We start from the raw sequence: 25,022 nt of genomic DNA, 5'->3' as shown, positions 1-25,022 counted from the left end.
GCCCCGGAGCGAGGTCCCCGCGTGGGTTCGCGCCTGCGGTCGCCGGGGTCGCTGCCTGCCGGGCGGATGGGTCGCGCCGCGTCCGCGCTGGCGCTTTCGCCCCCGGAGCTTACTGGCTGTCGAGAACTAGTCAACTTGAGTTTTTGTTGGCTTCCCATGGTTCACAAGAGCTTTCCAAAATAGGGGGCCGGGATTAAATCTTGGTTCTAACTTAAAGGAAGGCGCCATATTATTCCATAGGTGATGCTAATACCTTTGTGTTTTGCTGTTTGTTTTTTAGGAAACATGCCCTGAACTGTCACAGAATGAAACCCGCGCTCTTCAGCGTCCTGTGTGAAATCAAAGAGAAAACAGGTAAGACGCTGCGCCCCGCAGTGGGCCTGTAGACCCCTGAGGTGGGCTTGGAGCTACTCCTTCGACTCTCCAGTTGAGAGCTGCTGCTTTTGGGCACCGCCATCTTTGATCATTCTCTCCTTCCCACCTCCTGATCTTGAGAAAAAAACTGTAATAAATCTGGAGTCGATTTCTCAATTCCGCTCCTGGTGCAAAATGAAGTGTAGGTGTGGAGCAGGCCTGGTCACCGCCCCTACGAGGCCGTCCCTGGCAGTGGGGATGGAGGGGGCTCCGGAGCGCCAGAAGTCCTATCCCCTCTCTTTTTGCCTTGTTTGTGTCAGTTTTTGAAAGGAGCAATGGGAGACTGGATGCCTGGGATGAGTCCCGAGTCCCCGGGAGAAGCATCGCCTGAACTTTGTTTTACTTAGCCTTAAGCTTTTTCTCTACTGATGAAAGAATAGGTGCAATTGAGCAGACTTCAGTAGCGGGTTTGAATTAGTGTTCTAGGTGGGAAGACTACTTTTGGTAAGCCAGGAAGGGTAATGGTATGTTTAGGCATATATAATGTATTCCATCTTCTAATACTGACATTAAATTTTATATTTGAAGTCATTACACTTACAGTTTTTCTTAGTATATAAAGTAGAAAAAGATCTACAAATACAGGTTAAACAATTTTGAAGTTCAAGGCAGAGAATATATGACAAGACAGGTTTGGAATGAAAACTACAGGTACATATTAGGCAAATTTTTGGCAGTTCATTTCAATTTAACTTTTTTTGTCAGATTTTTTCAATTGAACACATTTGAGTCTTGAGGTGATAGGGATGCTCAAGTGGAAGTAGAGATTTCATTTAAATGTTTTAGTTTGTATTTGGCATAATCTTCCCTGTATATGAAAACTACAAAAGCTTTACTGTTGTTTTTTTCTTTCTTATGTTGGATATATGGTATTTTAAAGTTGCCTTTTTTTAAAGTTCAGGCAAAGAAGAAAAAGTTAAATTCCAAGGTATAGTAATATCCAGCTAGTGCTATTTAAATGCGATTGTGTTTAAACGAAGTGTACAAATAATGGCACACGCATATAGTTAGGTTAATAGCAAGTTGCTCTCCTTTTAAACAGATTTTTTTACCCTTTAATTCTCGTCTTTTCCTAAAAGTAATCCAGAAAAGATTATGGATTATTGCTGTTAAATATGTATGCTAAACCATAATTGACAGCAAATAGTAAGAGAGCCTAAAGAGTACTTTTTATGCTTTCATTCACATAGTGTTGATGATGTCTTAATGTTAAGTGATTCTTTTTAAGACGTATTTTACATTTGGAAAACTACAGTCATTGATAATTACTAATAACTTATTCTGTGTTGATTTTTAGCTAACTTTATAATCTATTGTGATTTAAAATAGTAGATGATTTTTATTTGACTATAAAATAAGATATCCAGCATAACATCTTGCAGATTCTTAGTTGAGAAGCCTAAAAGTGGATAACTCTTACCTAATTTTGTTGCTTACTGTCCAAGGATTTTCTTGCTATCAGGGCCCTACTTCAGTTTCTGCTGACAGCTAAGCACTGGGGTATTGACTGTGTTGTGAATATTAAGTTTTTTTTGGTGTATGTTAAGATTAATTCAACTTTATACAACACTGTATTTCCAGGGAGAGAGGAATGATACCTTTCCCCTCTTGTCCTCCTCTCATGATTTGCACTTTTCTTTTTCCTTTTTTAAAGTTTTGGTCCAGTGAGCTTTCAAACCAAACTGACTTTCATGTTTAGACATTTAGCAGCAGGCAGAATTTAATTAAGAAGTATAAGTCCTCTAGTAGTTCATTTGCACAGGACGTACACCATTCTGAAAGGAAAGTATAGTCAACCACATGTCAAAGGTGAGTTACAAAAGAAACAAGTCTTTTCAGGGTCTGGGATTGCTAGTAGAGAAATCTGTGGTAGAGCTGTTGCTGTTTAAGAAGCAATACATAGCTGACAAAAGAAATTTTTCTGTTTTGAAAATTGTTTCTGGGGATTTCAGTGATAACTTGTAAATTAGATCCTCTTTTTGTGCTTTGGCCAGCGGATCCAAGTTTGCACCGTAATGTTATCTCTTTTGTAAAAAAGCAACAGCCAACAAAGAGTAAAGCCTGCTGTCTGGGCAGAAGCATCTTCCTGCCAGCCTGTCTAAGCTGGAGAGGGACGGGATTTAAGTACTGAGTGATTGATGGGGGTGAAGCTTTTTCTTGCTTCTCCTTTTGACCGTGACTATCCTATCTATTGCTCCACCTAACTCTCCAAAACTAGTCCTAGAAAGAGATAGGCTGGCCAGACGAGGGCCCTCAATTTGAAATAAAACAGCTGGGTAGATGTTGGTGCCACCAAAGCAGAGAAATCCGGCAGCAAATTCCAGAGCCCACCCCTCATCTGTTTCCTTAGTCATGCTTCAGAAACACCACAAACTTAGAGAAAATAAACATTGCAGTATATGTGTATATTATGTAATGCTTTTTCTTTAAAACATTTTATGTAATCTTACCAATATAATAGCCAAAGAATAATTCTTTATAATTTAGGGAAAGTTGAGTCATTTGTGAATAGAAACCAGGAACGTTATATGATGACTCTATTCTGCATAATGGAGAGCTAGGGAGTTGATGAGTCTAGTGGCGAGGGGAAGACTGTCACTTCAGTGGATTATGTTATTTCATACGTGCTTTTCTTCCAAAATCAGACAAAATAATTTTAAAAATTCTATGTATTTGTGGGTCTGCTTGTAGATTTTGAGGTTTCTGATCAAGCAGTAAATACTGCCAGTTCTGATGCACATGAAGGATTTAGTTTGGAAAACATCTTTTTTCCCTCCCTACCAAATAAGAAAAGATATTTTTCCCTTCTGACAGATAAATGGGTAATCTGCCACAATTACATTATTTTCTTGTTCAGAGGTAAGGAAAGTATACTTTTACTTACAAGAAGCTTGCTTTTTTTGAAAATGTATTCTTTTGTAAAATTTAGCATACAGCTATTTTTGGTCAGAAACGTTGTAGAACTGTGACATGTATGCTTTTTTGAAAGCAACTGAAAAGTTACAGGCTTTAAAATTAAGGTATATGTCCATTTTAGACTAAGTAATCCACCAGCAATGCTATGTTAAGGTTTTTCCCGTTTCTCTTTTAAAGCCGTATTTTATTCTTTTTTATTAAACGTCCTTGATGCCATGAAGACTGGTATCTTGATTGTCAAAGTACTTTTCCTTTGTGAAATACTCCATCTTCACAAATCTGTCTTCTTTCTAAAGCCCTTAAGTATAAGAGTTTGAATGAAAAAAATTTTTAAGGAATACAAAATTTATTTTTAAAATGAAAATGTAACATTTTAATATTTAATCTGAGTCATAGTATTGTTGAAAAAAGATATATTTAAGAAATATCAACATAACCTTTTCCTTTTTAAATGGTAAGTTAAAATACTCCGCTTTGATAGCTGCCAACCAAACTCTGATTTATTGCTACCACAAACCCTAAATAGCATTCATTTACTAGTAATGTCTAATGGCAGACATGATGGTTTGCCAGATTTGTAGCCTTTGTGAGGCTTATAAGCAGGACCGACTTGGGAAGATCATAAAACTTAATGAACTTCTCTACTGAAGGAGGTGTCCGCAGGGGAAGAGAAGGCCTGCCTGCCTGGCTGGTTGGGCTGGTTGAAGTATTTTTTATGTTTAAGGAGAAGAAGAAAATTACTATTAAAAAGGATTAACTTTTAGAGGAATCCTCCCTAGAAAGAGTCACAAGAATTTTAGATAATAAAGCTCAGTTAAGAATGTAGTTTACAGGTGAGTTTTTATATGTATTTGGTATATGATGTGAGATTAAACCTTTATTGCTGTGTGACTAGCTTTCAGAGGGACAGGCCAGTACTCTCAGTAAACACCTCTATGTATTTCAGTCTGACCCTACAGGTTTAGAGAATCACTGGAGTGTTCTTTTTTTGGTCTTTTTTTATTTAAGCCTTCCATGTAAAAATTGGTTACATTTTTCTTTGTATAGTGCTATGTAATTCTTTTAATTCTCAATGTATAAAAACAGATTTATCAAGTAAAATTTTAACAAGAAAAATGAAAATTATTATATGTTAGTCTAAATGTTACTGTACTCATTACATTTTTTAGGTTGATTTTGCACTATGTCCAGTATAATTATTCTTTGTTCCAAAGTTTTGAAAATGCCACCTTCCACACGTGATACATTTTTCTGTTTTAGTGCGTTGACTTTCTAGTTTAAAGGACTTGTATTATGGACAACTTCTAAAATAAATACAGGTAGAAAAAAAAGAATTTTAAACGCTTCCATATGAACTTACTGCTCACCTTCAACAATAGCAACAATTGGTTAATCTTCTTTTCCTGTGTTCTTCCTATCTTCAGATGTATTTGGAAGCAAAGTTTAAGGATTTTTAATGTTTCAAAATTTATATCAATTTTGGACTCACATTGTGATCTCTTTACTTTGGGAATAGTTAAAAAAATGTAGTCAGTGTATCTTGAAAGTATCATAAATTATATTTCTTTATGAATACATTTTCCTTAAAGCAATTTAAGAATGCTGTCAATTTTTCTTTATTTTTATGGGTTTATATAGCTACTGGAGCTTTTGTAGGTTTTGAGGTAGAATGTGTTTTTCTTTCTTTTCTCCTCTTTTCCCGTCCTTGAAAAATAATACACACCTTCTGTTCATAGAATCCATGGGAAAAATGTCATTGCCAGGCTGGGTTAAACCTTCATGATAAAAGTATCACAGAGATGTTATCTTAGAAATGTAGGGCTGTTTTTCCAACCCTGTTCCTTTTTTTTTTCTTCCCAATAAAAAGATACTGAGCCTTCTTGTCAATACTAACTTGATCTGTATAAGTAATTCTTTTGTGCCTCAATTTTTTAGTGAGCCTCATTTCATTATAGATTTGTATAGTTTTGGTACTTTATGTGCGATTTTACTATAATATTTTATTAATTTATATAACTGTATTCTGAATAGGAAGTATATTACTGCACTGGCAAAGGAAGCCCCATGCTGCCCCAAAGAACCCAGGTTCAGAGCTTTTATAAAATACACCGGTATACGTTTTTCATACTATGATATTTGCTTTTTACTTAGTTTCACTTGTATTTCAATTTATACACTAAGAGGTTACTTCCAAGGAGAGATTTAAATTAACGCCTTACTTGATTTATTTGTATTTTACTTAGTAGTACATGGTGGCATTGTATAGGATGAAATTACACTATATGAAATGAGGTTATAACACTTGAAACTTCTTTTCACAAACCACACCCCATGTGTCGCTTTATACTCACACAGGAAGTGTCTAGTTAGAATATAACACATCAGTACTAACACAAATTAAATAGGAATTTAGACCATTTTTCTCCATCCCTGTATATGTAAACATCTTATACATTTATTATTTCAATATTGACACTATAAGAATAATGTTTTATTTGTTTTCTCAGCAGGGTTGTGTTTTAGTCATTTATCAGTATATCAGCATGATTTAGGTAGTAACTGACTGAAAGTTTACACATTCTCCTTCCCATGTTGACCTTTTCAAACATTTGTTCTACTTTAGTAGGTCATTTGAGTCTGTAAGTATGAAGAGTAAACAGTTTACATCACTGTGTAGTGTAAATTGGTCAAAGTTTTTCAGGCCTGGCTATCATAGATTTTTTACAACATTGTAGAAGTTAATCACACAAACAGATTACTGTCATAGGTAGGTGATAGTATTATATTTAGCAAATAAATTAAGAAATAATGCTTGAATGAGCCACTGAAAAAATGTGCCATGTTTTTGTACCTTCAGACACAGAACATATTAGAAAATAAATTTCATTAATATTCAAAACTTGATTTTAATGATCCTCTTTGTAAGCAGAATTGTAACCCAGATCCTTTAATTATTTTTTTAAAGACATTCCATAAATATAGTATGTTATAGTTTTTAGTGGTAAGTGTAGTTTGCTTTGGTGCTAACTTTGTATATCTGGCAAAAGAAATTGATATGATAGAATATGTTGAATTGGCCTAGCACTTTTTTTTTGGACAGCCTTTATAACTGCTTGATAAAACCTATTAGTATTGAAAACCGCTAAAGTAGTTATGGATAAAAATAATAGTTTAAATTTCTGTACTTGTTTTCTTTCAGTTTTAAGTTCCCTAAAAAATGTTAAGCTGTTTTGAACAATAACCCTTTTTGTGTGATCATATTAATGAGGACTTGCTATACAGTGTAATCCTTTTAATGCTGATGATTCTTCACAATGTTAAAACCATTATTTAGGAGACTCAACATATGTTAGGGGCAAAATGATTTTTTTTTTTTTTTGGTTTTGTTTTATGTGAGACATCAGCTTTCAAAGCTTATTTCTTAGGCGTCAACGTCCAGCAGGTGGCTTTTTACATTAAAAAATTCATAAATTTTAAAATCTCATAAAATTTTATTTCAAATTCAAATTAACTAATAGAGAATGTCAACATTTCCACTGTCTCTATATTAACATTTATAATAGAACAAATGGTTGCATATAGAAATTATCTGCAACATAATCTAAATTAAGATTCTAAACAGGCATTACAGATGCTGGTAACTTTGGCAATTATCATTTTGTTTGGTGAACAGTAGTAAAACAGTGTGCGGTAAAAGTGTTTAGAGAGAGAGGATAAATAAATTGAACAGTTTTGCAATGCAAAGTGGTTTGTGGTGTTTTTGAGGATTTCTTGGCTCTCTCTTAACTGCTATTGTGAGCCTGGAGCAGATTTCCCCATTGCTAATGCCCTAGAAGTATTAATTCACTTTGATATGCTAATTAGAGGGCATTATGCAAGAAATGAGATTAAGTGGCAGCATGAAGCCATTTGCCTGTCAGTAAATTGAGAGCTTTAGCATCAGGAGGAGCTTTGTTTTTTTTTTTTTTTTAAAGTTTCCCTTGGTTTTGCATATAAATAAAATTGAAAGGTCTAGAGAAGCTTCTGGAACATTGGTAGATTATTTCCTTCTCTTATGATTATTTAAAGGTAATGTTAAAGAATATGAAGTTTTCACTGTATTCTCTTTATGTGAAAATGCTTGAGTTTACATCATCTAATGTCTTTTTCTTAAAAACATAATTTTAGCAACATGGCTAGTGAACCATTATCACTTAACTTTTCAGCAGTGTAAACTTATGTCTGCTTGTGCATCAGTGTCAGTATCCCAAACTTCACAAGAGTATTTTCTTCTTTAGGGATGGAGGAAATTGTTGACTTGGGCTTAAAGAAACTATATTAAATGTACACTAGGATTCTTAATTGAATCCATAAAAGTTGGATTGATTAGGATCAGTGCTGAAACTCTGCCCTTTGCATAACCTGTGGAATTTATGTTTTTGCATGTATTTGATATGTAGATTATTAGTTGATGTTTATGTTGAAAATGGAGTTTTATATTTGATTCTGGTTTTACTAATCTGTGGGTTGTCAGGTCTTTGACTTTGTTTTTATAAAGTAGGACTGTGATTTTTAAAAATATTTTGTGAGGAAATGGATGAATGAATACTGGTATGGGTGTGTGAAGGAAGAGGAAGACAATTTATTTAGGCCTTTGAACAGATTAAGTTTTCCTTAGACATAGAGCTTTTACCAGCATACACCATCGACAAGATTGTGAAACTCTGGCCTAACTGGAAATCTGGGTATGGTTAGGTGGAAGGTTTGGACAAGACATTCATACTAGGGCTTAGCCTTAGTTCTAGTGTCTGAATTCTACCACTATGGTTGTGACTCTAAACCTAATAAGCCATAACTTCTCCTCAGAGCCATATGGATTATTTAGTCACCACAGCTGCCATGCATGTAGTCTACGGAGGCTAGCATCTCCTCCATGTGCATGGGTGTGCATGTGTGGTACCCGTTATTGTTAATGGCAGTTAGGAATGTGCATCCAGAGAGGAGGATGAGAGGCTGTCCTGAGACAAAAGTGCTGATTATATTTCTCTAGGAAGAGGACTTATTGTACCTATACATGAGCTGCTTTTCTAAATGAAATACTTTGTTATTTTAAATTCTCATTCCCTTTTCATATTCCCTGAACTAGTTAAATCAATGAATCCTCATTAGCTTCTTTCTGATTACTTGCAAAATTTCATTTAAAAGATGAAGTTATTTTTGATTGAAAGAGGAATACAAAGCTTTTGAAATTGTCTATTATTATTTAGCCAAAAGGTTTCTATAAGGTTTCAGATGAAGTAAGAATTTCAAATAAAAATTTATAGAGGAATTATTTGGAAGGACTTATGGAATATAAAATAATTGAATGTCATTTGATGGAGGAGAAATCACTGCATTAAAAAACATGTACTATATATATATATTACACGTATGTCAAATGACAATCTTATATGTGCATCTTTACTTTCCAGCTGTAAATGAGGAATAATTGACTTAGGTGGGTAGTATCATAAGTTTTGTTTTTCTTTCCTTTCCTCCCCTTTCTTAAAAAAAACAAAGTACAGATGGAGGTAGTTGGAATTCATAGTCAGATATATCATTTTCAACTTGGAATAGGAACTAGAGCAGGAAATTGATTTTATATTTATTATGAAAGCAAGAACTCTGCCACCAACTGACAGCCATCCATGTTTTAGTTTTGTGATAATTGTTCACAGACATTACTCTGCAGTTGGTCCAGGTTATTTATAATGTTGATTGAGACTGTTGGTCCATTAAAAGGTATGTGTATAATGAATATCTTAATTAAACCAGATAATATTGAAATATTTTATTTTTCTTTTGCATTGAATCTTGGGTGTAGGATTAACTGTCAGGACCGTTAAGAACAAGTTACAATAGATTGTGCAGTGATTTCTTTGGCATCATGGATGTATTTATTACCATTTTTGAACAAATTATACTAACATGAAAAGTTGTGTTTGAAATGATTGTGTCCTAGATAAGGTGATACATTACAGGAATGGTTGGGTTTATGGAGCTTTATGTAGAGGTTTTCTCAGAAATTATAGCACAGGGCTGTCACTATAAAATCCAGTGATACAGTTGGTAATAACATACAGTGGAGGTATTTTTAGGTTTTCACTTGTTATTCAAATAAGTGAGAACCTTCCAGTTTTTCCCTTCATATTTCTTTGTTGAAATCAGTAAAGAAAAAGAAATGAAGGAAATTTTTTAAACTGTGGATTGGGTGTAGGTGTAACTGAATTTCCTGTTACCACTTGTTAGAGCAGTGATGTGATAGGGTATCCTTAGTAACCTATTGATGTCTTGCTTCTTGACCTTTTGACTGTGATCAGGTATGGAAACTGAATGCCTGAAAATGAAATGATGGACCCTATAAACATAAGTTCTATTTTGTCAGTATACTAGAAGAACTACTAAATTTGATTTACCTCAATTTGTGAGTTTTAAAGAAATTTAACAGTTTTTTTTCTAGTGCTGAGAATAGAACCCAGGGCTTCTAGCATCGTAGGCAAATGTACTACCACTGTGCTATGCTCCAGGTCAGCATTTTGTCTTAATAAAGGAAATATTTCTTACTTTAAGTGTAAGTTGTCTAATAATGTTGTGGTTGCCTACATGAAACCACTCGTTTTTTGACTGATTTTCATTATGACTACTTTTTAATTACTGTGATTACGTTATTTAAATTTCTAATATTTTACAAAATATTGGTTTAAAGTTTAGTAGTGTTTTCTAGAACCAAGCCGTAATATGAGTGCTTTGTTTTAATTTGAAAATCAGGAGTTTAAAGTTTATATTTTTCTGTTACTCGATATGTGAATTCTTTTAGAAATAAACATTTTTCCAGTATAAACAAGTAGCTGTCAATTGTTAGAATATGAAAAAAAGATGTCAGAAAGTGTTCTCTTTCAGTTTTAGATGTTAGTGTTGATGGCCAAGCCATGGAATCTCTAAATATCTTCATCCTTACTTATAACTTACTGAATTTTATTTGATATAGGTAACAATAAAAATCACTACCATTTACTGAGCAGTGTCTGTTTGCCAGTCAGTATGCTTCATTGTTTATGTGTTTCTTTTAATAAAACCATTCATGTTTTGAAATTTTAAAAGTAGTATATTTTTCGGGAGAAAGATTCATGCAATGCTTATGATGTATTGTATCTTAAATTAATAACAACCCACCAAGGTAGGTATTTTAGTTCTTAATCTGCAGATGAGGAAGCTGACTCTTAAGAGGTTAAGTAGTTTGCCTTGGGTCCCATCGTGAGTGGCAGCCCAGGCTGTCCTTGCTCCAGAGGTGGCAGCAGAGCCTCTCAGCTTAGGCAGATAGTACTAGAAATTGTTGATTCAAGGAAGATGGAAAAACCTTTGCTTAAAAAAATGTGGTCAGCTCCAAAGTGACACTGAGTGGCAGCAGAGCTGTGGTCAGCACTAGTGTAAATATTTGTAGACAACCATGTTTTACAGACTTCAGTTTAATGGCAAAAATCTGCCCTAAATGCCTCAGTAAATATATGCTGGAGAACAGAAGCCTATTCACTGAAGAAACAATTGACTTTAGCTTCTCTGTTGTTAAAGTGGCCCCTGGTGATAGTGCTGCAGTGACTAGATAGAGCAGAGGAGAATGGCTTCCTCCTGGCTGGTGGGCTGGCAGTTTCACTGGCACTGCCAAATGTACTTCCTATTTGTTGTGCAAGGGAATTGGAACAGTGAGGCATTTATCATATCATCCCCTACTCCTCATGCAAGCAAAAAAGGAGAAGTTGTCAATGAAAGAAAAAGAACTGTAATCGCACATTTACATATGCTTCTAATTGTTGATTTGGGGATTTTCTATGAATATAGCTTCACAAAACAGATGCTGTTTAAGAAAAGGGGGAACATAATTTTGTGGGCAATGAATTAAGTGTTTTTTGTGGCCCTCTCATCCGTAGCTAGGAGCAGTTTGTGGACCGCGTCTGTGAACGCGGCTCATAATTGTTTTTCACACATAAGTTATGCAAATGAGCTTTTATGGCAACTGGCATAACAATTAGCATCCTCCAGCAATATTTTAGCAGGTTAATTGCAAAATTTCTAAATTGTACATCTGACTTGTTAATTAGGCATGACAGAGGTGGTAAAATAGTTATCTTCAGGCAGTGGCAGCCAGGAGCTGCTTGAAATGCAAAGAGCAACGATTGATTGGATTTGAGGGTTACAATTGTGGGAGCACTGCTGTTGTCAAGTGCCGCTGAGCAGCTCTGCTCCGTCAGTTGCCTCAGAGCAAGAACCACGCAGTTGCTGCGAGGATCTTGCCATTTACAAATCTGCTTTATTTAACTCTACAACTTTCTTATTCCGACCTATCTGAACTGTTTACTACACGCAGTTTGTTGTGCATTGGGATCATTGAAAGGAGACTGCAACACAAGAGAAATTATTTTTAAGCTTGAATTTCAGGGCTCTGGAAGTTTAAGTCCGTCTTAACATTTGTCACGTTAAAAAAAAGTAGAAGCAGACAAATTTTTTATTTTCATTAAATTGTAAATTTCAATTCTTGAGGCTTCAAATGGGATTATTGCTTTTTAATGATTTAACTCTTTTAGACATCACTTCCTCCCATGGTTCATATATTTGTTGCAGGAACATACTGTTGCTGTATGTTTGTGGTGGGTTTTTTTTCCCTTTAGTGTAGCAGAAGAAAAGAATCCAGTCTAAGAGTGCGTACAATAGACAAATTCACTTTGAGAAATTTGTGAAGTTACAATATTCAGATAGCATATTACTATGATATTTTATACCATTACTAGAGTTCTATCTCCATTATATTTTAAAAGTCATTTTTTTCAAAATTGTATTGAATTTCTGTGGTCTGTTTCATTTTAATTGAATGGTAACAATTTGGTAAATGTAAACACTAGTGAGCGAAGCAGAATGGCACATGTGTATCTACTTGTGCCAAAATGCACTATGCCTTTTGTGTTTAAATTAAGCTAATTACATTTTTCTGTGCATATAGTGCCTACAACAAGTACACTGGAACATGAAGTTAAGCATGTGTGAAATTTGATGTCCCCTTTGAATTCACATATATTTTCTTGATTAAGCCACATTGTGTTTAATGTTGAAATGTTATATTTTCATTTAAAAAGTAAATGTTCTACATGTGCAGCTGTACCAGTATTTTAAATTTTCTTGTGACATGTGTATGTGGAAGAAGTGCCATTTATGATATGTTGTCATCAATAATTTTGTCACGGAGAATAAAAGGCTTTAAACTCATCCACCCACTGGAATGTTTTATATTTATTTGAAGAGATATGAAATTAGTGAACAATTGAGCCCTTGATATGCAGGAGATGCAAATATAGCAGAATATTTACCATTAATGAAGTACAACATAAATATCTCATTGCCAATAGATTATATATAGGGATAGTGTATTCTGTAGATGTCTAATGAATAGTCTTTTTCCTAGATCCTTTAGCTACATTCCTTATTATGGTCTAATTTACAGCCAATGGTGATATTAAATATTGGATAACTTTTAAAGTGATCTACTGTATTTCAAAATATTGTATTTTGAATAAGAGTAAAACATTGTTCCAAATCATTACATTTACTGATTAAATGCTCACTGATTTTTATCCATCACTGTATTCAGCAATTCAAGCAAGAGTTTACTACAGTAATGCTTCAGTGGATAATATTTGGAATAGAGTAACCATTTTAATGAGGTTCATCGAGAGAGATTCAGCAGGGAGCGTTTCAGGTGTATTATGGCTTTTGTCTTGTCATGATGCACGGCTCTATAACATTAGAGAAAAAGCTTCAGAGCCCCACTCATCTCAGTTAATAATGATAATAATAAAAAACCGAAAACAATAACTGAGAAACTCCACCTTTGTAGTAAAGTCTAAGCAGAAAGATAGTAAGTACAGGCAGATTGCATGTTTTTAAGACACTTGGTAAATACAATTTTTGTAGGTTAAATTTCCATCACATTTTTAACTGTCCCAATATTGATCACCTTACAGAGGAATGAGACTGAAGTCTAGTAGTTATTAGTATAAAGAGGGTCAGCTGCAGAGACTGGTACTGAGCAGAGGCTCTCATGGTAATGATGCTGCTATTTATAGATCCCCATTTCATTAGTTGCGGAGTTTCAAGGAAGAGATTTTCTCTAGGGGAAATGGATACTTGAAGTTCATTTTCTTCTTCACATTAAGGCAGAAACGTGAACAACCTTCAGTATAGGACATGCGATTATAGTATTTTTTGTGGGGGTAGTTTATTTCCTAAATATATTTGCTACAGTAAATGTTGTAAATTTAAAACATAATGTAGGAATTCGGAAATGCAGCTTGCTATTCTGGCTGAGTATTACTTTACACACATTGTTTTATTACTCTTCTTGTCATTTTTTTCTTGTGAAAATAATTAAATTTTCAGAAACTGTGCAAAGAGTATAATCATGACTGTGTTCCCTTTCTTCAGTGTGCTCTAAGGCCTGTGCAGGATTGTGAGAAGTGCAGTTTCCAAAAAAAAATACAGTCCAGCCACAATTTGTATATGTGTATATTTGTAATATAGGTAATTGTGCTTTCTGTCTTGAATTCTTGACATTTGACTTACTTTTTCTCCTTTAAGAGAATATTTACTTAGTTAGTATTCACTTAATTAGAACTGACTGTTTAATGTTTTCTGGGAGGGTATTTATGGTATTTTCTTTGCTATATTTGCATTCCAGAAATTAAGTCCCCCTGCCATTATTCGGCGAGCCTTTCATACATTAGAATGATGAATTGAAAGCAGAAATGGGAAAAAGACTGCAATGCAATGAAAATTTAATCAGCGTCTTCTGCTGCTTTAATAAGGCAAATAATTCTTATTGGCCGCTGTGTTAAGGTTTCTAATATTTAATTCATAACAAACCTTGCATTATTCTGCAGTAGCATCGACAGCTCCACTTTGCTGCCTGCCAACAGGCAACCATAAAAACTTAAAAGCAGATGTAAATGTCTAAAACAAGGAGAATGATTAGATCTAAAGCGGTCAAAAAAATCAACAATATTGTGAAAGAATTTGATGGATCTCTATATTTAGTGATGCAAAAATGATATTAATTAAACTCTCTTGGGCAAGTTTTTTTTTTTTTTTTTTGACTTGAAGGTAACATTTTACAAAGGATAGCCTTTAGTGCCTGACCGAAGACTCAGGAAGAAAGCAAATGTCAATACAGTATTTGATAGTAAGCTTCTTTAAACTGGACGCAAACTGTGCCACTTATCCTGGAAGTCTCTTATATTTCTGTATGTGTGAAGTCTCTCAGCAAATACAGTGCTCAAATTCAGCAAGTAGAGTAAAATATTTTATCTTCGCTTAATCCAGTTTGAGAAAAGCAGTAGCATATGCAGTCTAATTTTTGCTTGAAATGCTCCTTTGAAAAATTGTCACAGGATTAAAGGGAGTATATGCTTTTATTTCCTAACCTGAATTTAATGATTCTGTAATAGTAGCATTCATCTTCTTGGATTACCATCTAGATTATCAGAGTCTTTTGTGTGAGGTTGTGTTGAGCATTAAGTTTGGACCTGCATAAGTGAACAAAAAGATATTGTTACCGATTACATGTAAACAATCTGAATCGTTCAAAAGGATGTGGAGAAGAGTATTTCTATAGTGTGAAGCCAGAGAAAATGGCAACCTGCCAAAGCTAGGTGCAAGCTCTTGTTACATGGAAGGGTTGGGCCTGTTCTCATTTCTTCTTGAAATGGCTTAATTGGTGTCAGCACCCCAGGGATAAAGGCCTCTAACACTGAAATCCACACGATTCACCCTGTCTCTGCTCAGTGTAGGGAAACTGGTAACAACTGGTGGTGAATGAGGAGTGAACGGTGCTGTAACAATACTCGATGATGTTTGGGATGACAGAAATTAATACGCACTTGCTTGAAGAAAGCAATGATTAATGGCAGTGAGCACGGGAACGCCGTCCCTCCTTTTACTCCACTTTGATGGGGATTGAAAAGCAAAAAGCTGTTTTTATTCTCTGTAGAAAGCAGAGGTCACACAGAGTACATTATAGCAATTTTTCCTTTCTGGTTTTTTTTATTTCATAAATATTATGATAAGCATAGATTAGATAGATCTTTTATGAAAGCTTAAAAGGATATTTTATGTCACTTAAACATTGTTGTTTATGCATAAAGAAATCACACATTCTTCACTTGCTAGATCATTTCCCCTCATGTCAGAATAATTAGTGTAATTAGGAATTAAAAAAGCCCACAAACATGCAGTTCTATTAATGCTGGTTACCGTGTTACAACTGGAATCAAAAGGGGTTAGTTTTCTGAAGACTGCCAGGACAGGGTGGGACAGAAATGTTGTAGGGGCTTTCACCTTTTTTCTGTCCCTCCCCCTGGTTTTTCTCCTTGAATGTTTGACGTAAATATATTTTGCAATGTACTTGCACTTGTCAGCAGCTTTCTTAGCCATTTGATAAAGAGTCTTTATTCTACAAGAAAGCCTGAAATAACAGAACTGTACTTTGGATAATGAATTCTTCATATGTGGAGAACTTTAAAACAAAGTACAGTGTTGGCATTTTTTTCTTTTGAGTGAGAAGGCTGATATATCTTTTGGATCCGACAGGAAGACATAAATTAATAGAGTTCTGGAGTTCAGTTTCTCATTAATAATCCATTTTGTCATGGTTCTTGGCATTGTCAGCCTAGTAGCTGGTTCATATTTTGCTAAGGGGATAAAAGCAGATTATGTCTTAAGGCACGAAGCAAGAATAAAGAGTTTATTGCCTTTTGGGGGGAACTACATGCTATAAGAAAAATACTGTTTTGCAAAAAGTTTCAATTTTTACTTAGAATACACTACACTTTTCTTAGGTAAAGGTTTTAAGATTTTAAATGGTTCTTGGGCCTTTAGGATGTTAGAGTTTTAGATCATTGCTTAGAGTTGCTTTAGCTATTTGCAGAGGTTTGTTTTTCAGGGATAGTTGGGAAGTTTAAGCCTATTTTGATATTTTATTTTTAGAACTCTGTATGTTAAGATATATTTATAGTTAAAAGACAAATGCAGAAAAGTCACTGTTCTTTGGACTGATAGGCCTAGATATTCCTACCTAGTTTCCTCCCTACTGTAGAGTTTTTAGTTATTTAAGAAACCCAATCAGTAAAGTCAGATAAGAGTGCTATTTTTAATTTGAGAACACTGCAATTATCTTTTTTTAATGGAGGTTCTGGGAACATAGACTTTAACTTTGGTAACATAGACTTTAACTTTGGTAACAGGTTCTCCTAAATTGCATCATTTAAAGTTGTTCATATTTGTATTTTGGATAACATAACCAGAGCAGAGTGATTTTTTTTTTTTTTTTTTACCAGGAATTGAACTCATGACCTTGGGCTTCTCAGGCAGGCGCAGGGCCACTGAGCTATATCCCTGTCCCCCATATTTGTATTTTGAAGAAATTATTTCTTATAAAAATTGAAACACTACATTCTCTTTGATATCTAATCTAAGATCACTGGCTACCTCAGATCCCACATTTAAGGACGGGAAACTAGTTGATAGGAAATGGGTATAAGTAATGCCAGTTGTCTTCTTGAATTTAAGAATATTTATTTATTTTTAATTTTTTGAGACAGAGTCTCACTAGGTAGTCCAGGGAGGCCTTGAACTCACTGTGTGGCCCAGGTTGGCCTCAGTAACACCATAATTCTGCCTCAGCCTTTTAAGTGCTGGGGTAACAGGTGTAGGCCACTGTACCTGGCAAGAGGATTTATTTTTAATCTGTTACTTATATTACAAGTCTTTTACAGGCACATTCTTAGAATAGACAACTGAAGAATATGTTTAATCCTTAAGATTTGGGTCTTGTGCTGTTATCCCCAGTTATTCTCCCTTTTTTGTGTGTTCACTTTTAAGCCTCCAGGTAACACATAGGGTATAGTATAGAAAGCCATAAATCTATAGTTGATTATAGAGGAAACAAGCTATGAGAAAGTGACTGTGTTAGGAGATAGGGGAAGAAGTTTTAAATTATGATCCAATAGAAAGAATAGGGAGAGATTTTACTTTACTTTGAAAGACTGTTCTTATTATAACTAGTAAATCTTGATGTTTCTTGAGTCCTTAACATTTATCATTAGATAAAATTGGGTTAAGTTAAAATATTGATACCTGTGTGCTTTAAAGATTCATTTAGGAATGGAGGGACCGTTTTTTTTCACATTTTGTAAGGAACTGTAAGCTTTTAGAGGGCAGGCATTTATCTGTCTAGCTTATACCTATATTCATCTCTATATTTTTAGCACAGAATGTACTTAATATCTTAATTTTAAATAAATACATCAGTGCTCTCTCCATTCATCACCTGATATATACAGTATTTGCTGAATACATTAAACTTGATGTTACATCCTTCTAATTCTTTATATGGAGATTTGTCATAATCATAGCAATAACTTCTTACCTGGATTTTTTTCTTACCTTAAGTAATTTATATATAAATTATTTATAAAAGTAATTTATATATATTACTGCTCCAATTATTATTAATAATATTCAAAAAAGAAAAATCTGTGTTGAAAACTGATAACGTGCTTAGAGTTTAATATTCACCTTTAAAGTTTTTGGTTTAAAACTTGAGTATGATAATAAGCAGTCTGTTTCATAGCTAGGAAATATTGGAATGTTTCCAAATAGAAGTTTTGAAATATGATGCTTTAAGGCATGTTTCTCTGTAGAGTTGGGAAGGACATTTGTTTTAGTGTATTGTGGTGAAATCTTAAGGAGTAGATTTTGACAAGAGACATTTTGCTGACATGGAATATTTTGTTCATTCTGACTCTCAAATAAGTTCATCTGTCATAATGATTGATTTATATTCATTTTACACTGTACAGTTTCACAGCTGAGTTTTCTAATATATAAGGTACAGAAGTCCCTGTTTAAGTTAATGATAAATTAAATAATTATCTTCATAGGTGACAGATTGGTCACATGTATTTGACAAGTCCAAAGATTAATTTAAGATTAGTTAAAACTGAAAGTACTATGATTATGACTTATTTAAATGAATTCTAATTTTAAATTTAGGCATGATTGTGAAGGCAGAACATAGTAAGGTATCATTTACTAAATTGCTCTAGTTTCTCATTCTTTTGAACTTAATTTTAATTATATAACTTATGTATGCTACAGACCCCCCCACCCCCTTTTTGTGGTTTTGAGACACAGTTTCTCTATTCAGTTCAGGATGGCCTAGAAAGCACTTTGTAGCTCATTCTGGCCTTAAACTCACAGAGATCCTCCTGCCTCAGCCTCCTTTGTCCTGGATTACAGGTGTGGGCCACCATGCCTGGCCTCTACAGTCTTTTTGAACTGTTTACTTCCTACTTGGAACCAACCACTGATCTGTTATTTAACAGGTCAAAAGAGTTGAGAAATCATGTTTTGTATTTACTTGTTTTGTTAACTGTAACCTTTACAGCAATTTGAAAGACTTAGAAAACAACTCTTAACATATTTGTAGTGGAGAGCTATTGGAATTAATTGTGTCATAGATTTTCTTGGTTGCAGTATTAAATAAACTAATAGCCAAGTATTTTGCTTCGTGAAAACCATCAAGACAAGGAAGGATCATAACTGTTTGCCTAGTGAATATTTTATTCCTATTTTGTTCTTTTTTTTTTGGTATGGGGAATCAAATGTCCTTATTTTTAAAAAGTCATAGAATTCAGACATCTATTTTTTTTCCATGTGATTCTTTATAAATTTGCTAATATTGCCATTTGTAAGTATCTACAACTCTGATACTCCAACTAGAGCATGAATCTCTTTTTGTGGGTGTGGATTAGAGTTTCCTGTGTGAATGTGATGAAAGCGGTGCCCACTACTGCCCACTTCTAGAAACGTGTGTATGTTCATAAGAAATAATAATTTTGTAGAGGTAGATTTTTTTTTTTTAACATATTGTATTCCAGTTTGCAACTGCAATCTACTTAGAAGGCTTATAGTCTACACATAACGGCATCTGCAGTTTCTGAACCTAGTGAATGTTTGGCTATATTTAGGAGAAAGAAATCAGGAAAATGGAACAGAACAGTTACCTGAAAGGTAGGAGCTAGTAATAGGTAATAGTAGTCTAGACTTTGATAGTAGGACTGGAGAAAAAGGAAATATGTTAGAAAAAGAATATCTGAAATTTGGATCATGAGTTGTTGAGGACTTACTTGGCATTTAGCCTGTGTTACCTTATAATAATAATGAAAATAGTACTAGAGTTTTGGCATATATTCTAGGTGGCATAAGCTACTTGTGGGGATTTGTGGCAAATCCAACTGACAACTCAGCTCTTTTGTTCTTCAGTGCTATAGGATTAAATTTTTACTATATTACAGAATTCTTTTAAAGTACAAGCATTCCTTTTATATGTAAAATTAGATTAAACCAGATGTAGTGGTATATGCCTGTAATCACAGCACTTCAGGAGGCTGAAGCAGAATTGTGAGTTTAAACCCAGCCTGGACAATTTTTTTTTTTGTCTTTTCTTCCGGTACCAGGAATCGAACTCACAACCTTGTGCTTGCCAGGCAAGCGCTTTGCCGCTGAGCTAAATCCCCAGCCCCTAGCCTGGACAATTTAGTGAGATCTTGTCTTTAAAAAATGGCTGAGGAGGTAGCTCAGTGTGAAGGCCCTGGATTCAGTCCCTGGTACCTCCAAAAGTAGATAATTTCTTGGGTTAAAAACTTACATTTCATTGTTACATTGTTTTTTGAAGAAAATATCTGGGTCAGTAATTCTCACTTTCTTTGATCTCAGTACACTGTCACAGTCTAAATGAAATTTTTCTTTGTGTAGATTTAATATCCATCAATATGTACTGCATTAATTATAACAAACAAAATATTTTAGTTAATTGTAATTCTAAACCTATGATATGTTAGCATAAATAACATTATTATAGTCATCTTGTGTGTTATCCTAAATAGCATTTTTCAAAACAAAATAAAGCAAAACAAAATGATGAAAAGAGTTGTATTGTTTCACATTTTTGTAAATCTCTTTAGTTTCAGCCTTAATAGAGTACAACTAGATTCTCATATCTGCTTGCGCTTTCTGTCTGTTTTTGTATGGTTGATGTATATGAATTTATTATCTGACCTCACACATACATAATTGGAAATGGGAAGGGTATTTAAAAACAGTCTTTTAGGGCTGGGGGCATAGCTCAGCAGCATCAGTGCCTGCTTGGCAAGTGCAAGGTCCTGAGTTTGATTCCGGTACCAAAAAAAAAAAATAAAAAAAGTAAAAACAGTCTTTTAAGGTAGGTATGGTGGTGCTTGCCTATAATTTCAACACTTTAGGAGGAGGATTACAAATATGAGTCCCACCTGAGCATCTTACTGAGACCCTGCCTCACAATAAAAAATAAAAAGGGCTGTAGATGTAGCTCATTGTGAAGGTCCTGGGTTCAATCCCAAGATTGGGAGAAAACCAAAATCAAAACCAAAACCAAAACAAATACTTACATTTACTGATATACTTTACTTACTGATAAACTTTTTGTATTTTATTTCATTAAAGTCTTAGGGTGTGGTTTATGGCTTGTCTACTTGTGCATGGTTTTGTAATATGATGTCTTAACCACTTGGAAGATACTGGTTCCCTGGTTCCTCATATCTTCCAAATGTTAACATGTTTTATAATACTGTATTAAAAGTTACATTTGTTAACATTACCAAACTCATCACTCCTCCCAGCTTCTCCAGCCTACTGAGCATTCTTTCTTCCACTGAGCTGTACTTCTAGCCCCAGAAAAGTTTTAAGTACTAGGAAAATGTTTTGTTCTTAGTGGTGGACACATGTTTCAAAATTTTAATTTTTGCTTAAAAGTTTGGATTTTATCATTGACACCAAAGTGTTAATTGTTTTCCTGGAGCAGCGAATTTACTTGGTTTCTTTTTGGGGAAAAAATAAACTTGCTTTGTAAAAATATCTAAGTGGCAATAATCAGAGTTTGTCAGTCATTTTTTTTTTAAGCAGCTAGTTCAACTTGCAACTCAGTTATGCTAGTGTTTTTCCTTTTCTTTGGTAAGCAGCAGAATGCTTTTTGTATAATTCCTCTTGTGTCACATGGATATTAAAAAGATGTGTACTTAAGGTGTAATCAGTGATTTTTACTCTTTCATCAAGGACATTCTGAAGTGAAACTAGCCTTTTTTTAAATTGTAGTGTCTGGTGGTAAAGAATACATGCACTGTTAGTACAGGGTGGTTCCACTTCTTTCTTTGTGCCAAAGTGCTGCCATTTTATCCACCTTTGCTTTGTGTACCATCAGTACAAATGTGAACTCAGTGACATATGCCACTTGTAAAAATCATCTTGACAGAGGACTCCTTGAAAGGGTCCCTGGACTACCTTTTGAGAATGGAAGTCTATGAAAAGTAAAATTCATATGTCATATAACTTATTCTGAGGCCTTTTTAGTTTGTAAAATCTTTATCTATTTAATCTGTGTGGAAAGATTACCTAAAAATAAAGAAGTAAAGATCAAATCATTACCGTGATCCCAGGAGGTATTTATTAAATGTTACCATATTTGTGATGTTCTGTTGTATATTCTTCAGTGTTAAAGTAGCTTTTGCCCTCAGAAAGTGGACCCTATAATCAGTTGCTTTACACATACAAGAGAAAAGGACAGTTACCAGATACACATTTGTTGAGTCCCAGTTTTCCACCTAGAACTAGTGTAAGCCCCCTGGGATTCCTGGGCAAGTTGTTGAGTGATTATTTACAGAATAATGGAGTTGGGTTAGAGTTTTAAGATCTCATTCAATTTAAAATCCTGCGATTCTTTTGATTTTTGTTTTACTTGTATGAATTGATTACTAATCAACTATTAACTAATTATTTAACTAATTTGTTTTTCTTTTTTTCTTTGGCAGTATGGGAGATTTTTCCCAGGGCCTCATACATGCTAGGCAAATGCTCAACTACTCATCTACATCCCCAGCTTTAAATTTGTTAGGAAAGCTGAACTGATTAAGTATAATTTGTGCATATTGTCTTTTTTTTTTTGAGACAGGATTCTTGCTGTTAGTTCAGACTGGCCTTGAACTCATGGCTGTCCTCCTGCTTCAGCCTCCCAAGTGCTGGGATTACAAGAGTGTACCACCACACCCATCATATTATCATTACATATGTTAAACATTAAGTTTTTGCAGCGTTGAAAATAAAATGTATAGAAAAAGTGGAGGGGACTTGTAAATGGAGGCATCTAGAAGTAAATGTGACAGGAAAGGAAAAATGTGGCAAGTAGGGGTATACATTGCAGGGTATTTGTTTTCTTTTTTGTGGTGATGGACTGGAACCCAGGGCCTTGAGTTTGTAAGCAAGTACTCTATTCCAGTCCCTTGAGTATTTGCATGTTAATTTTTATATCTCTGGATTCAGCTTTATGTTGAGGCAGATCAAACTGGGCTGCTCTTGTGGCAGTATTTAAGGAAAAAAGACTCCAGAGATTATGTATTTTGGAAATATTTGACAACGTTAGTAACATCAACTACTGATAAAAAAAGACCACCTCTTTGGCAAATCTTTCACAGTTGTGCCGAAAAAAGCAGTTTTATTGGAATATTTTCATAAACTATCATCAGTTATGCAGCAGCAGCTTCACAAATCAGAAATGATATCTTCAGGCACTGCTGTCAAGTGTTATTCAAATAATACCAGCCTCACATTTGAATAACAGCAGACATTTTGAATTAATTAATCAGATGAGATAGTCTAGGCCTTTTCTCATTAGTCTCTGGGTCAGGCTTGGGGAAGATATATGCGTTGGTGATGATATACTTGTCTTTAATCGTGATTTATGAAGATTTAGGATTGTGTGTGATTTGTCAAAGGTTCTGGGAAAAGGCTGGTGCATATTTCATTACCTAATCTGAGATTGATTTTATGATGCTAAGAGATACCACACTATTGTTCAAATGTGTGAGAAGTCCAGGAAGGCACAACATCTCAGGCTTTTTACTGGCTTATCTTTGCAACTGTCAAACAATGCTGTAAACTTTAACTGCTTGTAGTTAACAATTCCTGCTTTAATTATAGGCAGATTTTTTATTCTGTCCAAAGGGAGAAGTTTCAATGGTTATTTAGCTAAAATGCATAGCAGACATTATTACTATGACCTGGTATGAGTCATGAGCAGAGTTGGTAAATTTCATGGGTTGGTCATGGTGAAAATATAAAATTTCATGGCTTGGCAAAGATGAATAGAAAATTCCCATTAAAATGGTACAAATAGTAGAGGAACAGCAAGTAAGCTTACTCTTCTTGTGTGTTACTTTTCCTTTCAGGACAATTTTAGCAAAAATTGGGATGTAAAATAATATTTTTCTGTTATTCAGGAAACATTAGCATCCTAGTATTAAGAAAAATAATTTTTATGAAAATGTCTAGTACAGTGCCTGGTATGTAGTGAGTACTGAATATTTCCTAGTTTACTTCTCTCCTTTCCCATCTATTTTTTCCCCTTTCCATTTTATGATTAAGACACTTGTTAGCATTGTTTAGCCTTTATATTTTTAACAACTTGAATTTTTAATCTTATTGGCTCTTAATTCCTTGAACGTTTTATTCTGAATAGTGGAGTGCAAGAGTGAAAGGTTATCTATTATCTTAGTGGACTGGATGACCAGGGAGACCCTAGTATGACATTAAATTCAGGTTGTGCACATTTGCATAATATGTTATGGGGGGCAGGGCATAGATGTTTGCTACATGAGAAATTGAGTATTAAGTTCTTAGTACTAGTGAAGCATGTGCTGCTTAATTCATGGTAGACCTTTCTGTATTGTCTGCCTCCTGAGGACAGTTTAATACCTGTATGTTGACTGGTTTTCATTCTGCTCTCAAGAAAACTAAAATGCATGTTATGTGACATGTAAGGAGTAATAAGGTGCTACTTAATCTTGTCATACAAATTTACTTTTGTTTCCAGTTTTAGACAGATGATGTTTTATTGGGGCGATTGGGGTGTTAGTAATGACTAGTTCTTTTTTCCCTTCTATGTTTTGGGAACTGATTAGTACTTTTGAAGTAATACTTGGCACCTCTTAACACAATTAGAGGCAGACGGTTGTAATTGATGTTCACATTGGGGAAAGTAGTTTATAAATAATAATAATTTTTAAGAGTATTTTGGGAGGCTGCTTGATGCAGTAGAACAATACTTGGAATTGGGTAGGTCTGGGTCTCACTCTGAACTGCTGCTTAATTGATTTGTAAGTCTGGCAAGTTACCTAATTTTTCCTGAGCCTTGCTTTCTTTTCCCTAAAGTGAAACCATTAATACTTAACATTCAAGGTTGTTGTGAAATTAGAGGATTCTATGTGTATAATACCTAATGAGTTGGCTGCCTGATATATATAGTTGCTTAATAAATTATAGCTTTTGCTGTTATTTATTTGTTCATTTATTTCTTCAAGAAACATATATTGAGGACTTGGTATGTATAAGTGACATAAGTAAGACATCAGAGACAGAAAGCAAATACTTTCTATTGAGAAATAGAGTCATGATACATATGGAAAAGTACAAGCTGGATTACTAAGAAGTAAGAGGCAGGAGATGAGACAGGAAGGGACCATGTCACTGCGGCTTTAATTCTGTGC

The 25,022-nt window shown here is 34.4% G+C and overlaps 1 protein-coding gene across 1 annotated transcript in view; it reads left to right on the top strand.

The window, feature by feature from the left end:
* Positions 1–280: 280 nt before the first annotated feature.
* The window catches only part of Pbx3 (pre-B-cell leukemia homeobox 3), a gene marked incomplete at its 5' end in the record, with an annotated part of 205,219 nt that continues 180,477 nt past the window's right edge, over positions 281–25,022 (top strand). Inside the window, 1 exon segment of the mRNA XM_013513216.1 lies at positions 281–354. Within this exon segment, the coding sequence (XP_013368670.1) occupies positions 281–354 (74 nt within the window).

This window comes from Chinchilla lanigera, unplaced genomic scaffold (genome assembly GCF_000276665.1).
Source record: "Chinchilla lanigera isolate Chin_1 unplaced genomic scaffold, ChiLan1.0 scaffold00018, whole genome shotgun sequence".
In the NCBI taxonomy this organism is placed as follows: domain Eukaryota; kingdom Metazoa; phylum Chordata; class Mammalia; order Rodentia; family Chinchillidae; genus Chinchilla; species Chinchilla lanigera.
This window is presented reverse-complemented; position numbering and strand designations above follow the sequence as displayed.